This window comes from Colossoma macropomum, unplaced genomic scaffold (genome assembly GCF_904425465.1).
Source record: "Colossoma macropomum unplaced genomic scaffold, Colossoma_macropomum, whole genome shotgun sequence".
Classification (NCBI taxonomy): Eukaryota; Metazoa; Chordata; class Actinopteri; order Characiformes; family Serrasalmidae; genus Colossoma; species Colossoma macropomum.
In genome coordinates this window covers 12,497,556-12,514,793 of record NW_023494798.1, presented here as the reverse complement: position 1 = coordinate 12,514,793, position 17,238 = coordinate 12,497,556, and the positions used below count along the sequence as shown (strand labels likewise).

The window sequence follows — 17,238 nt, the reverse complement described above, 5'->3', positions numbered from 1 at the left end:
GCCCACAAGCTTTCATACACCTTCACTACACTCACATCAAGCAGCAGGAAATCTGATCATGGCACCGAAAGGCTGTGAGTGGCGTAGGAACGGGCCTGCGTCCTTCAGATCAGGCGCCTTGAGTCCACAGAGCTCTGAAAGAGCAAACAGAAACCCAGGCGCCTCTTCCTCTCAGCACGCCATTCACACCGCTGCGCAAACACACAGATCGGGAATCCAGCGGCCGCTGTTTGCGTTTGATAACCTGGCCTTCCAGAGGAATCCCAAGCACCTCTGCAGGAGGGGGGGGGCATCTCTACAAGCAGCTATTAGGGTCTCCTCTCCTAGATAAGGACGTAGTGCACCTGAGCAAACGTGGGTTCTTTAAAAGTTCAACAGTTCTTCAAAGTTTTATTGATAGCTTTCAAAACACTGATAACTTTCAGGTGAACAGGTATACGTCTGGATATGCCCTTGTATCAATCGGACATTTGGATACACCTGACACAAGAAGACCACTTGTCAAGGGTGCATTAAGATTTTTTTTTTAAATTTCACTTAACATGTTAGAAATGTATGAACAAAAATGCTAATTATATGTATTTAGATTTAAACCTTTAGGTCAAAAAGGCTTTAAAGAAATTCTTAAAAAAAAAATCACATTTCCACAATGTTTCACTCAGCCCGATGTATTCAATCAGCCATCACAGGTTTCACATCCAAAATGTACTTCTTTAGTTTAGTGCTGAAGCTAAAGGCTAACATTGCTAATAAACACTAGAAGTCAATAGTCACCCAAATCTTTTTCATAAATACATCCCCAACACTTCTCTCAACCTACTCAAACCACAACCAGATGTTCATTAAGGTGGTGCAGTCTTGTCAATGCAGTTTAGGATGATTTACTGTCAGCTATAAACACAAACAAAACTTCACAGTGCAGCTAAATGCAGGGGGCAGCCAGTTTGGCAACAGGTGTTGTTCCAAATTCCATTCCCCCCCTGCAGAATTCAACTCCCGTTTACATGCACGTACGCCACACAGGCAAATGAGATTTCATAGATTTCATCTGAGATTTCTGTTGCTTCTACTTATGAGCATATATCTCAGTTAAAAAATTCAACACTAAAAGTCATTTATAATTAGAAACAACAGAAATTGTGAACATAATCTGTAGCGATCATATGTAGTGTGAGATGCATGCCCACAAAGAGAAGTCTGAGCAGATTGAGAAGATTTGGATATGTATTTGCGGAAAAGATTTGGCTGACTATCGACTTCCAGTGTTTGCAAACAATGTTACCCATTTAGTTCTAGCGCTGAACTAAAAAAGCTAACTTTGGACATCACTCATGTCTTGGCTGATTGACTACATATGGAGTAAGTGGGATAACTACGTAAATTAGATTTTTCACAAGAACATTCCTTTAAAATTATAAAAGACATACATTCAGGGTTCCAAGCTCATTAGCCCCATCATCAGGAGATCTCAAGTTCAACCCCCAGTGATGCTACAGCCATCTGTGGACAGGAGTCCAAGAGATCACAACTTGCCTCGCACTCTCCAGGTGGGTAAGATGACTCTCCCTCTCCCCATCACTGTGCAATGCTAGCCACAACACAGGTGTCTGTTAGCTTATTTAACAGAATTGGCAGTTAGTGCCCCCATCCTGGCACACTGAGCTGTCCAATTATGTCACATTAGTGGCTGATCGAAAAGATGTGGTGGCTGGCTTCACATGAGATGTAGGAAACACATGCTATTCTTCTCTCTTCTCTCTTCCAGCACTGATAGTATTGTGTGACTAGGGGACACCTAGCTAGAGGGTGAAACTGGGCATGGCTAAATACATAAATCAATTAAAACTTACATTTAATCAGGTGTATACTGCTGCTAACATAATCGAAGTGTATTTATCCATGGACTTTCATTTCAATGCTAATACACTAAAATGAAAGAACTCAACTCAAAATGAATCTGGAATAAATAAATATAGTATTTTTAAAAAACATTTCCTTTAATTAATCTGACTCCTAATAAGCAAAAACATCTTAAACAAATAGCAGCTCTACTGAGACAGATGGATATCTTAAAGAGTTTATCAGAGGTTACTGGAAGCGTTTCTGAGTAAGTGACCATTCTCGGAAGAGAGCATAATTGTGTCATTTTCCAGCCTTTTCGTCGTTAACTACAGAACGGCTGTTAGAGTGCGGAAGCCTTTCTTCCTAGTTCTGAGGCTTGATGCAATGCAGGATCAGGTTTAAAAGTCATTCGGCCTTGCGTGACATTTGTCCCCTTCCCCATCAGCTATTTGAGCCTGCAGCCTGCATATTTCCCACATGCTTCCTGTTGAATAACAGAAACAGCAATGTTTAGTGCCCATTTGTTCCAATTACAGGAGATATTCTGGGGGCTGATGGGACTAAGCAAAAGCCCCTCATGCATAGAGAGGAGCGTGACCAAGGGCCTGGCTGCCACTCCAAAGCGCTCGCACCTGCCACCTCAACTGTGCTTAATCCTCCACATGCTGGAAGTCATCTGACCACTGGTCTGTTGCTACACTTCCCTTCAGTGGCCCTCACATCAAAAGCGCAAGCTCATGTGTCAGAGTCCAGCTAGTAACATGACACCCCCCCTCCCCTCGCCAAGCTTAGCTAGTGCTAGCCCTGCTGCTACAGTAGAGAGGGAACAACAACACGTTTGACTGACGCTTGTGAGCGTTACATGCCACGCTTACCTCGGAAATGGGTCTGCTGATAACACATACGACTGAGTGCAGCAGTTAAGCCCTGAGTGTCAGCCTCTACAACACTAACATAGGCTACAATCTTTTAATCAGAAAGCCATACCTGCTAGCAAAGTTCATGTAAACAAAGTGCATGTAAATATGTTCAGTTCATATCCAACACTGTTATAGTTGAAGTGACAGGAAACACATTATTACATTCATAAGGCATGACTTATACTAACATATGCAAAAGCAAATGTTCAGCAATGGGTCCTATTCAATGACTTAATGACAAAGTTAGACAGATTTCTAAAGTAAAAGAGAAGAACATGGGACGATGATCAGCATCTAAAGTGATGCTGAACACCATCATGTTTCTGTTCTTCAACTGCATGTTTTTTGATTTTGTAAGTGAAAATGAGAAAACACATCCTCAACAGGAACACATTTAACAAACATACACACAAAACCAGCCTGTTTAATTCAACAGATAACAAGATGCTCATCACATAAAAATTCATTTTGGCTGTTTTTGGCACATAAAGCTAAACAGATGTTATAAGTAAACCTCAAAGGGAAAAATAAAACGCAAGGAATGCAAACAGAAAAGGCATTTTGCTGCACAAATACCACAAATGACTCATTTTTGAAACATTAACAGCAATTTTTGGTTGAGGAGGCCTGCTCCTAAAAACAGGTACACATAGTCATCTCAACTTCGGCTGTACTGACCACATACCTAGAAACATAATGAGACGTGTTACACAGCCCACCCATATGCTCAGCAGTATTTAAACAGACAACAGAAGAAGGATTCAGCCTGTGAGAATGCAGGATCTTCTCACAGTGCGCTATTCTGCTCCACACAAAAACAATGAAGCACGTGGGGGAGTGGCTGGTTTGTCCCATTAGACCGAATTACTCTCCTTGCATTTGACGGTGTACATGCAACCACTGGATTACACACAAGCAGATAATCTGACAGCACTCTTTAAATTAACGTTTTAATTAAGCACTGTAAACCTCATCTGGCAGCTCACCGGAGCTCTAAGACCGTTTGACTGCCGCAGCCACTCTGAAGGCACAAACTAGCACAGTGACACAGATTCAGTGACTCAGACTGTCACGCTGCGCAGGACGAGCAAGCACGACGCACGATCGCTCCCACGTGTACCACCCTCAGAGAGAGATGGGGGCAGAGAGAGAGAAAGAGAGAGAGAAACACAGATAACAGAGAGAGAAAAAACAGACAAAATACAGAGACAAAAACAGATAGAGAAATAAAAAATTGTGAGCTATAGTGAGACAAACAAAATCAGAAGAATAAACAACAAAAAGAGAGAGATTGAAATAAAGGTAGATAAAACAGTGAGATAGAGAGAGAGAAAACAGAAAAAAGAAAACGAGACAAAAAAACAGACAGAAGCAGAAAGAGAGACAAAGAAAGAAAGAAAACAAAGACAGAGAACTGAGTGTGAGAGAGAAAGGAGTGAGAGAGCTAGAGCGTGAGGGGAAGACAGCAAGAGAGAGAGAGAAAGAACAAGTGAGAGAGAAAAGAGTGTGAGCTAGAATGTGAAGGGATCAGAGAGAGAAAAGAGAAAGATAGAACGAGAGAGAGCAAAAGTGAGAGAGAAAACAGAGACAAAAACAGACAAAAACACAAAAAGAAAGAAAGAAAAAGACAGAGAACAGACAAAGTGTGAGAGAAGAGTGAGAGAGCTAGAGCGTGAGAAAGAACGAGAGAGAGAAAAGAGAGAGCTAGAATGTGATGAGAAGAAGGAGAAAGAGAGAGAGAGAGAAAGAAAGCTCGAACGAGAGAAAGAGTGATGGAGAGAGTGTGTGTGTGTGTGTGTCTGGCCAGTGCAGAGTGTGTGAGTCATAAGAAGAGCGGAGGCTCACACTGTCTCAGTCACGAGCAGCAAAACCGCACTAGAACCAGAACCACACGCATCAAATTGGGCAAACAAATAAAAAACAAAAGAAGAAAATGGCTCCGCCCCCTCCAGGCCCACCCCCTCCAGGATGTGTCACCTTGGTGATGCTGTTTCTGCCTGGCTTTCCAGCCGTAATGGATAGAGTTGAAACTGTAGCTCTGTGTCTGTGCGTCTGGCATTTAATACGGCCGTGTGTGCATGTGTTTTACATATAGACGAGTGTGTGTGTGTGTGTGAGTGAGAGAGAGAGAGAGAGAGAGAGAGAGAGAGAGAGAATGTAATAAAGTTGGTTTTGAATCTCGCCTCTCACCCACAGCAGGCTCTCAGTTCCAGTTAAAGAGTCAGAGGGGCAAACTTATGACTAATGCTGGCACATAGCAGAGAGCCTTTTTTTTTTTACTTCAAATACTAAGTGTGTGTGAGAGTCTGACGGCAGGCGCAAGGCAGACAGGCCAGCGGTCCGGAGACCGCCCGTGCGAACGGCAAAAAGGCCGGCGAAACAGTTCACAAACTCCCTACTCTTCTGATTAACAAAACCCTGCCTGTTTCCCCCGGCCATGTATTTTTACACGTTCTATTTTCAAACCCCAGAGTCTCTCCTCTCCCTCTCACTCGATGAACCGTGGAGTCTTGTTTGCCGTATACTTGGAAGAAATGGCATGGAAAGTTTACTGCGGTGAGACTTGAAAGGGGAGCTAAATTACATTTTATTAGCCTGACCAGATTATTAAAATGAACAGGATAAAAAAGTTTACGAGACCAAAGAGGACTTTCTATTGGAGACTTTCTAATGGAGCATGGCCATTCATATAGCTGCGAATATTTCAGACTGCTTTTATTCAGCGCACGTACAAATGTTTAGAGCAAACAGACTCAGAAACAAGTTCTGCAACTGTAGTCTCAGCGATACATTCACTTAATACTCTGGAAATAACTTGCACTAAAGAAGGTATTAATGATGGAAACTGAATTTTCCTGTTTTTTTGAAACAAAAGATTTTGATGTACTGTGTAAAAATGTTCAAGTTTCATCTAACATTCATTCCTGCGCCTTCACAGACCATTTATGGAAACTAAGCTTCAAAATGTGTCTTTGTGATGTTACAAAAAACAACACCAACACATCTATGTAAATGTACCTATACAGCCAACATGGACTTATGAATAAAGTGCATTAGAGACCAGCCAATCAGAGTATTTACACATATCAGTCTTGCACCGCATTTATTATGGTTCAGCACAGCAACAGACATGAACACACCCCTTCCCTCCCCTTCAGCTGGCTGTATATGGGTGTTATGAGGGTGTTCCCTGTGATATCCAACTAAAATTTAGTAGTTTCAGGATATTAAGATTCTCTACTGCATTTGTAATTTCTGGAGGCAAAGCAGTCATGTTTAAAGATCTTTTGCTGCTGCCCTTCTGGAAACATCTGAGAAGCCGAACAAACGTTTCAATATCGCTGTTGTCGGAACAAAACCTCGTATCTCCAAAATGGTAACTTTACAGGGGAAGGAAAAAAACACACTTTACTTTTAATTGAAGTCAGCGGAACAAGAACTTTTTCCAAGTAATTCTGGGTCGTTTCTTTTGGTTCATTCATCATGAAATTTACACACAATGTAAAGGACAACAGGCATTCAAATTATGTCAAAAACTGAAAAACAACAGAAATGGAGATAAAAGGTTTTGTTTCTGACAGCGATATACTCATCTGCAGACACAAATCATGAAAACATCACCTGCTTCCTGATTGGATAAGCACATCGCATTTGTCCGATTCATTTGCATAAAGTACAGCACTGCTCAACTTTTTCGTCACACTGCATGCCCCATAATCTAATGTGCTGGTCCCATCATGCACCAATGGAACTGATGCGTCCCAGAGAAAAATGAATGCTACCCACTTCAGTGCATTGTCAATGTAAATGCAGCACTAAAGGCTAAGTAACAAAATAACACGTGGAATAAAGATAGGCTGAAAATCGTCATCTTAAAACAAATTATGACTGTTTTTGGTACTTAAAAAACACAAAAATCTTTAAAGGATATGCAGAAACAAAATATATATATATATGTACAAATGTAGATAAATGTACATAAATGTAGGAAAAGGGCCCTTTAACTCTGCCTGTGTTCCAGATCACCTCTTATATATTTTACAGCTCATTAACTCGCATACAAAGTCTGAAAAACACCGTCACCACCTTTGATAAATACATGAGGAAAGATGAGAACCTGGCCTTATAAGGATTGATTTGATTAGGGTCAGTGTGTCAGTGGAGTGTCTGCGATGCTTTACAGGACAGACACTGAAGATAATGTAACAGAGCTGCGAAAGAGACCCTCATAGTCTGGCAAAGGCACAGAGAAAGAAATGCTTCAGACATCTGGAGTGGCATGAGGGTTACGCTGACCAATCAACTTAATGACACCTACAGGCTTCTAATGATTTCATTGGTTAAGTTTAGTTGAATTCAATATTACACAATGGTCCACCTGTGTATATCTGATAACAGCATGTTTATTTTTCTCCATACCTGTATCTTTATGCTAACCACGGTTGCTAAGTAACAACAACGGTCATTTTACTCTTAGCTGCTGGAAGTACTTTGTGGTGGCCAATATTAAAAACATATATTTGATACAATGTTCAGGGCTTTGCTGCTCTACTTTTTTTCTTTACTTTGCAAAAACAACAGAACTCTCAGGGTTGTGCGTTATCATGAATAACATCATAGCTGTGATGATCTACAGCACAAGCTGAGCAACCAAATCACAGCTGCGATGTTATTCGCGATAATACACATCACCCCCCCCCCACACACACACAAACACGCACGCGCACACAGCTTAACTGTAGTCAGTTGTTTCTGCAAACGAGGAAACACCTCTTAAACAGATCCACACACCTTATGAGTCATACTGAGGCCTCCACAGCCTCACAAACACTGCACGACTTCTTTTAAAAACTGTCACTTAACACTATATTTTTTAAAATATATATAGTTCTGTTAAAGTGGTACAGAAAATAAGTAACTGGAAAAACATAAAGAAAACTGTTCGTCCACATCTAATGTATACTAATGACTTATACCATTTTTCTACCTCTCTTTATCCCTTAGAATAAGGCAGGCTGTTTCCATACTAATCAAAATCTGGAAAACTTGGTTTTTCATCATACAGTCTCTATAAACACATTTTTCTTGTGCTTTTTGTTACATTTTTTTGTGATGTTTGTTCGAGTTCATGTATCAAAAACAATGATAATACACTTTTACATGGCTCCTCTCCATCTTCTCTTTATGACTTAAAATTACAGAGGCAGTCTTTGTCACTGTGCCTTTAAGACTTATATTTGTAAATGAGCTCTGTTCTGATTGGCAGTCCTGTCCTGAAACACTCTGTATAACTCAGTTACAGCATGAATGGGTGGAACTAAACTGCTGTAGGCCAAACAGGCTGATATGTGATATGTGTTGCTTTTTTTGTGACATCACAAAAACAATTAATTTAAAACGGGCTGTTTTTTTACAGCTTAGTTTCCATATATGGATTGAAGATTACATGGTATGTTTTAAAATGTTTAAATTGTTGCATCAAGCTCTTTCATTTAAAAAAGTGAAGAAATTTTGTTTTTGCATGATATAGGTCCTTTAAAAGTACGTCCATGTATGTTGGCTGTAATAAGAAAATCTAATCTATTGAAATAATCTAATCTATTGACATACATCACTCTGATAAACAATGGTTACTCTCTCTACAGTCTGCACTGCACATTCACTACGTGAATAAAATACATATTAATGTATGAATACACAATAAACAATAACAGTGCAAAATGCTGAATGACAGTCAATCTCTAAACAATAACACCGACTGGATCTTAATCCAAAGCAACACTAATTGAGTGTTAACTGGGTGGCATGCCAAAAGTGTCATATGCCATGCTCATGACGTAATGCAGTGGTGCAACTTTCTTAAAATAACATTTTGGAGGTAAATAGATCATAACAGATTGTGACCTTTGATGCTTTGGTGTTTACGACGGGGGGAAAAATGGGTCGTCAACAACATGATGCAATTTACCCGTGCCCTCTCAAAGTTATGGGAGCAAATGCTCTCATAATGCTCTCATGAGCATTTACAAACCGTACACTCAAAGGTAGCAGGACATTAGCTCAGCGCTTTAAAACTCACCGGTTGACGCAGCCTAGCTCTCAACTTTCATACACACATACAATTAAAAACAAAAAGATCTAATGAAGAAGTGAACTGTCATCTGGCTTTGTTTTCTGTCCGCTTGAAACACAGATGTGGGACGAGAGTCTGGGACAACAGCAAGTTCTCCAAATCACATGTTTTCTGCAATCTCAAGAAACATTTCACCATTACCTCACCATTCAGAGAGGCAAACAAAATATCAAGTTTCACCAGATTCAACTGTAAAGTCAGCTCTTTGTGACAAAGACAGACAGAACTTTATTGATCCTGAAGGGAAATTGCACTGTTACAGTAGCGAGACATATAATTACACATAAACTTACAAATTTTAGGCAGAAATAAAAAGAGTTAAAGTATGAGAGAATAGAAATACAAGTACATCTATTTGCTGGTTATTTCTAATAATGATGTGTACAGCTTGTTATGGAGCAGTCTAACCTGGCAAACAACATTAACGTGTTCAGTACAGCCATGAAAGACCTGACAGTTAATAACATAATAATAGACAGTTAATAACAAAAGTTAGCTCAGTCTCACATCACTGAAAGAATGACAAAAAAAAGAACTCTAAAAAAGCCTGACAGAATGAAGTGCTGGGTATCATCTCTACCTGTATATCCTGATACAGACATTATGGCTTTTCAGTTTGAGCACTGTTGTCTGCTCTGCTGCTGTTGGTTTTTAATTCTGTTTTGTGCCATTTACTTATGCAACACCTGACATTTAACTGCAATGTATGTGATTTGCTGGGTGCTTCAGACTGTTCTGAGGAAACTCCACAAAAATTACATGAATAAAAAGTTAATTCATGGTAATGTGCTTTCTGTCTGGTAAACGTTTGCAATGCTGCATAAGTTTCCCTCATGGGAACAAAATAGAACCTAACAGTCAAATAAAGTCAAATAACAGTCAAATCATAATAACAAAAACTGTCAGGTTTGACATTATTTTTGACATTAAGACATTATTTTAGCACACAGGAATCTTTGTTAATGCTGCCTTATTAGCTGCATTAACGGTGTCATTAACCTTATTAATACTAACCCAAGTCATCTGATGAAGAGATACTGTGATGAATCTGGAAAATACAGTGATTGTAGTTTATCAGTACTGCCTAGCCCTGTCAGGACTCCTTTCAGCGTTTTTTTACACTTACTGCCTTCCTAACATGAAAAACAGAAAGTGTAACCCATTTAAAATCGCCTTTGCAAGTCAAAACGTCTCCTCAGCAGAAACTCAATCCGGGATGCTCTGTTCTGCTGTCATCCCTCCACAGCTTATTCACTGCCCACTTTCAGTAATGAAAACAACGCTCAGCTGTAACAGACCATGGCGTTTTTATAACGGACGACTCCCACGGGCCGATTACAAAGCCTTCAAACGGGCTGCTCAAATCACGCATTCACTCGGTGTCACATTTTAAAAAACAGTAACCGGTGAAAGAGAAACGCTATCACACATCAGCACTCGGGCACACCGCGGATTTCTGCCTGCCTGCTGAACGTAAAATGGCCACATGGTCATTGTAGTCCGCTCCGTGTGTGTGTGTGCGCGCTTCCCATCCTCGGGTAAGTGGAGCGAGCAAACACACTCACTCACCCTCACTGCTGCATCACACTCTGCTGAATCGTACTGACTTGCAGTAGCTATACTTGTCTTTTTATACATCCGCATATATAAACGTTTATATGAAGAGAGGCTCTGTCCCTCCGACATGATCAGAGGTCTCTAAATAACACCACTGTTAACATAACCGAGCTGCACTCATGCAGTTTTGTCTTGGGCGATTCGCGGACGCTTACTGTACTGTACAGTACAATGAACAGACATAGTAATGTCCGCGTAACGCAGGGATGACAAATAGTTCTTGAATTTTTACAGCAGCCCACAAATGAGTGCAGTCTGTGGGTTAGCACGGGGACTTTCTGTTATATTTTTGTACTTACGAGCCATTCAGTGACTAATTGTTGTTGCAAAAAAAAATGCACAGTGGCTAAATGTGGCTGCACCATCAGCACAGCCAAACCAAACCAAACCAAACCAAAGGACCGCCTATTCTACTCTACCTGAGTCCACACTCCAATCTACAGGCCTCGTCCCGACATCTGTGAGCACCTTGGCTAAAAACCCACGTGCCTTAAATGCCATTTAAGCGTCCAAGCATCACGTTTTGCTTTTTTCCTGCTGATAAAAATAACAGTTGAATCGTGCATGCTATCAGATATGAAGGTTAACTTACTCTCTCCGCTGGCGGACCACGGGCAGCTCGCAGAGAGCCAGAGCACAAGACCCCAGAATAAGGTCGAAATACTCCTCGCCGTTCCAGATCTCATTCCTGTCACATTAATCAATCTCCCGAAAATAGAAAGGCCTTGTCCCACAAATATAACACAGCACAGCGCGCTCGAGAGCGCGGAAAAAAACGAATAAAAAGCAGCTCTGACTCGACAGTTCCTCTACATGTAAGGATAGAGAGTGAGAGAGTGAATGTGTGAGTGTGTGAGGGGAAAACAAATCCGCGTTGTTGTTTTCCTTCGTGCGCTGAAGCGAGGTGGGAAGAAGCAGCCAGTAAAACTTCTGGTACCAGCAGCAGATCCCTCTTTCCTTCAGAGAGCGCGTTCAGGTGAATTAGAGCAGTAAAACGTCTCGTTATTCCTGCCAGCGACGCGACGCCGCGTGACTTATGAAAACAGTCGAGCCACGAATTTCACACGAACGACAGTCCGCGTCCTCAGCCTCCATTTCTTGAGAGACACAGAGAGAGAGAAAGCCCCTCGGAAGCTAAGTCGGTTAGCCTCGCTCGCGCTCCGTCCGCCAAAATGCCCCGCTGAGCCCCAGCGTGTGAGTGAGTGAGGGGGTTTGTAGGCCCGACCGAGGAGGACCCCCACGAGCCCCGCGGCGCGTGAGTGAGGAGACCGCGAGGTCGCTCCAGAGAGGATGGAGAGACCCGGACAGGCTATGAATGAACGAGCCGCTCAGCGAGCCTCCCAACAGTGCTCCATCCAAAATATCCGCCAGGACAAAAATGGTTTCACACCAGCTGCAGCAGCCCCCTCTCTCCCCGCCTCTCTCTCTCTCTCTCTCTCTCTCTCTCTCTCTCTCTCTCAGTCTGCCTGCCTTCACCCCGCTCTCACGGGCTGTTTTTCAGTCCAAATAAATCCTCCTGTTGTTTTTTTCCTCCTTTCGAGACGCGAGGAAGGAGAAAGCAGAGCAGCTCTTGGGTTGCTTTTTGGAAGGGACCCTTTTTTCCCACGTCGACCACAAAAAAGAGAAAATCATAGATGATTCTTGTTTTTTATCTCTGACAAAAACACCAGCAGCAGGTTTGGTTCCACAGTGTGGACACAGCGGCGCTGGGCTGCACTGCAACGGCCAGACGGATTCAGCTCAGCTCAGCTCAGCTCAGGAGATCCGCCGCTGTAAACAACACTCGGCTTCTCTCTCTCACACACACTCACACTCACGTTAAGAGAGCGGGAAAAAATGGAGTGGAGTACACCAGGATCCAGCAGCGTGGGAATCCTCCATCAGCAGCATTTCACAGCACTGTCCAGGAGCACAGAGTCTGTGAAGGCGAGCGGTTTGGAGGTTTGGGTCCAGTACATGGTGGAATTTGCATGGGAATCTGGCATCAGATTCACCAAAGCAAAAACACTATATATATATATATATATATATATATATATATATATATATATAACACATGGAAGATGGTGTTATTATTATATGTAGGTCTATACATAGAAAATAATTATATAGAGCAAACAGGTAAATAGGCACATATCTGCATTTCTCTATTTATCTGTCTGTCTTTCTGCTCTGTATAGTGATTGTGGTTATTTCATATATACAGACACTACTAGGACAGATAGAGCCCCATGTCGTCGCCCCCTCAATAATCTGAATGAGAATTAAATCACACTCAGTAACATCTGGAGCTTGTTGGAATGACACTGAGCCAGTCCAGCCTGTGTGCCCATCACTGCGCTCACGTAAAGAAAGGGGGAGGAATCTGAAATTTGTTTACCCTACATGGGCTTATCAAATGTCGCGGAGAAGGGTTTTCAGACCTCACCAGACGCAGCTCTGAAGATTAATCTGGCTCAAAATAACACAAATAAACCATAAACCATAATCGTAGTATCAGCCTAGCCTATTTTAGGCTGAAAATAACTGAGGTTTAAAGCCCACGTTTTCGGTGTGTGTAACATGCACATATTTTGCCCATGACCGACTCTCTCACACACACACACACACACACACACACACACACACACACAGCCCTGTGAGCTGAAAGTAAAACCTGATGTAGAGTTTCATTCAGACGCTCGGACAGGACTCAGGAGGGGGTTTGAGTATCGCGGGGTTTCACGAGCTTTTGCAGATCTTCATCTGCTGAACATCAGCTTCTCCAGCAGGTTATGTTGTGTAGATCGTAGGTTTTTTTCCATCTCTCTTCTGCTCCGTGATTCATTCATCTCAACACGACCATGTCAGAGAAACATTGGATAGCCTGATGTAGGCAGTATCTGAGTGTGTATGTGTTAAATTTGTGTAAGGATTGTTATTTTCTGTCCTAATTTTTCCGCTTTGTTATCATGTTTGGGTGTTGTCTGTTTGAATGTACTGCAATTCTGTTTAGGAGCTGTCTGATCATACACTGGTCTAACAGTTCGATTGATCATTCATATTATTCTGTTTACACATTAAAAATGTACACTGTGTTATTAAATTAAGATATTCTGGTTCTCTGTGTTCAGTGGTCCAGTCCAAATGTGGGCCAGTTCCTTTAACGTTTTTTTTGCCTTCTTTTCATTAGGCCTAGTGCTCACATCGCACTGATTCAAGCTAAATAAGCCAGCCTAAGGCTAATACGATGTCAGTGCTTATAATTTTCCCAGTTTCAACCCTGAAAGTATCTGGTCTAGTCCGTTAGAACTTGATTAGATTTATTAAAGGCTACTTTAATACTTTAAAACTATTCCACATAAATTCGCACATGCATTTCAAACCACTTGATAAATCATTTAAAACAAATTTTCACCAATTTTTCAAAATCTGTGCATAGTTATTAAGATGTAAACAGTCATTCAGAGTTTGCCTTAGAACATTTATGTATCCCTAAAATATTGGTAGAATAAAGTAAACTGATTATAATACGATTTAGGCTAAAACTTTATCAGAAAACTATTGTAAAAACTCAAACATCAGGCGGAGTTTTTAGAACCATTTCATGTAATAAATTACTGTGATTGAGCTTTTAGATGTGGACGTCTGGTTCCTATCACCACCACTGTGAACAATTCTGACTTGGTAAATTTCTCTAGAACTGCGCATTTCATGCCAAATCACTCTGAACGACTGTGTTTACGTCTTAAACATTTAATTATGCAGAAATTTTGAAAAATCGGTGGAGTTCCCCTTTAATGCTGACAAAAACACCTTACAGAAAGCTTTTACACGATATAGTTACGAACACGGTGCCTCGTGCCTGAGACTGTTTTACAGTAGTTTTTACATAAGCGTTTGGCCTTAAACTTGTGTTTTTGAATCCATGCAAGGCGTGTAAAAACTATGATACGTGTAGTTTACCTGGTCATTTTAGATTTCAGTAAATAAAATGGCTGTATTCGTGTTGTAGACATCGCGATTTTCACCAACACCATCCGAACCTGTTATTTTCTGTACAGAGCACATATTTCACATCAAACCGCTTTGAATTACTTTGTTTACATCTCAACAACGGAATTATCCAAACATCCCCCTTTAAAACGTGTGCGTTTGCTTGTTTTGTGCGATTTCACCAGGATCTGGTGTCAGTTTAGACTGCAAGTTTGTATTTGGCGCCGCCTTTTGACCAAATGGTGGAATCGCCTGATTGTAGTAAACTGTACAGCCATGCGATGTTACCGTGGAGCTTATTCTCCTAAATACGCCTCCTTTAGCAAATATGCTCAATAAATCTTTCAGATATGCTCAGTAAATGTTTGATACAGGCATGCTATTTAGGAAGGCCAAATGTAATGTTATTTAAACGTTGAGTTCAACAGTGTAGCTAATGACTATGTAATTCAGGACTGCTTTCCACTTTTCACTTATATGGACAGGTCAATGGGAACCAGATGTTCAGATTAGTCCTCAAAAAAGACATAAAATAGACTCACAGCAAGCTATATCATTTTTAGGGGAACACAAAATCCCTAGACAGGACAGCTCCTACACAGCAGTGTATTATATGCAGGAGACAGATGAAATGATTTCAACAGGCCCTGTCACCTGCAGTAGGAAGCTAGATGGACAAATAAGGTAAAGTCCAAGAGCAATTCCTTCTGATAAAACAGCTTGTCTGGGTTGCAGACAGATTGTGGCCTTTAGAGGGAACATGGTGTACTGTGAAAATCACCCCTGTTGATTGTCTGCCTTGTTGTGACTCAGTAAAATTCCTTTCAATTATCATCACAGTCACAAGACTGTCTAAATGGCGTCAAGGACATTTCAGCTCCAAAACAGCGATTATAGATGAGAGTAGGACCCCGCATTACCTTAACAAAGTTAAGCCGTACAAAAAAATGAAAGAACCGTAGTAATACTATATTTCTGTAAATCTATAACATTTTCAACTTTGTATAATATTTCTATAGTGCTTATAGTAATATGTCGCTATTGTTGGAACAAAACCTCATATCTGCAAAATGCTAACTTTACAAGAGAAGGAAAAACATACTGTACTTTTTATGTAACTCAATGGAACCAGACTTTTTTAATTTTGGGTCATTTCTTTTAGTCCATTCATCATGAAATTTACACACAATGTATAGGACAAAGGGTACTTTCAAATTATGTAAAAAATTGAAAAACGACAAAAATGAAGATACAGCAGTGATATAATAGTCGTGCAGTATCTTGTAGGAACACTAGTAATTATCTGAAGAATGTATTTTCTATAAAAGGAAAAAAAAACAACAAAGCTCACTCCCCTGGTGGCCACCAAATGCTGGCTCTGTCCACTTGTATTTGTGGATGTCCTCATATGGCAGTTCTTGATGAAGGGCATGGGCACGGCCTGCCCACCTTGAGTGCCTTCCATTCAGTTCCTTTTGCCCCAGCACTCAAGTGGAAACAGGACTGTTTACCATGGGCGCCTTGCACATGTTAACGAGAGCCTGTTTGTTTTTCACTTAGCTGAATTAGCGGGGGAGTAGGTGGGGGGTGTCTGACTGGAAGGGGAGGGTGATAATTATGTTTGGGTGAAGAGAAAGAGATTCCTGAAAATCATAAGCCTGAAAATGGAGGCAGCTTCAAGCTAAGAGGCATATGATCAGGATGGACAGATTCCAGGTGGGGGGTGGTGGTGGTGGTATGTTGATTTGCTGTGTGGCAACGTGATTCGATCACATCCATCACTGTTCTGCTCCATTGCTTCATTTGTGTCTTCCAAAGACAAGGGACCAAACCTTTTTTTTTTATCATTGTACTTGAGCATTCACTATCGTATCACCTTCCTATTCTTCCCTAAAGAATAGCTGAGACATTCCTCATGGCTCCACTGTTGTTATCTAAACATGCTTGGAACAGGAAGCCCAGAAGGGTGTGTTTCGATTCAGATTTCACACTTATTGTTCGCAGCAAGGATATACAGGATATACAGGACCTATAAGGTGCACAAATAAACAATTCTTTATTTATGCTGTTACTGTTTGAATTGATGGAATGTACAAACACAAAAACATTGAGACAGTAGGTAAAATGCAAATAAAAACAGAAAACAGTGATTTGCAAACTGTCCTGTAAATATACATACAAAACATTCCAAAAAAGTTGGGTTTGTAGAATGATCAGAAACACATGTTTGGAACTTTCAAAAGGTAAACAGGTGAAAATGGTAACAGATAATGTTATCATGATTGAGTATAGAAGGCTCTTTTGTCCAACAGTTTAAGAACAACGTTTCTCATTGCTCTTTTGGCGAATATGAATGGTGCCGAGTGGGAGCGGAGCTGGGGGAGTGGAGCAGGGTGGTTTTCCCGAGTGGCTTTTCAGAAAATCAGAGCATCGGTGTTCTCTCTCACTCTGAAATCTCTCCAAAATCATTCTAATATTGCTCCATCCCATGAACCACTCCTTTTTTTATCACATATACTATCTCTGCATGACATTAATGAAGCAGCAGCATGACCACTACAGCTTGCACACAATGGGCATTCATACATGTGACACTGCTGAGCTGTTCAGCAGACCAACGTACTTAAAATTCTTACCAGTTACAATAAAGGTCTACAGATATGACACACAATTAGTCTTGTGTCGTCTGACGTAAATCACAAAGAAGATCATGTTAAGAGCACGTGCATTTGTTTACCCTCTGCAGTTTTC

The 17,238-nt window shown here is 41.0% G+C and overlaps 1 protein-coding gene across 1 annotated transcript in view; it reads right to left on the bottom strand.

The window, feature by feature from the left end:
• igf1ra (insulin-like growth factor 1a receptor) overlaps positions 1–12,400 on the bottom strand; it is a 129,531-nt gene extending 117,131 nt beyond the window's left edge. Inside the window, exon 1 of the mRNA XM_036585556.1 lies at positions 11,105–12,400. Within this exon, the coding sequence (XP_036441449.1) occupies positions 11,105–11,198 (94 nt within the window). The 5' untranslated portion in view covers positions 11,199–12,400. The remainder of the gene's footprint in view (positions 1–11,104) is intronic.
• Positions 12,401–17,238: the final 4,838 nt, after the last annotated feature.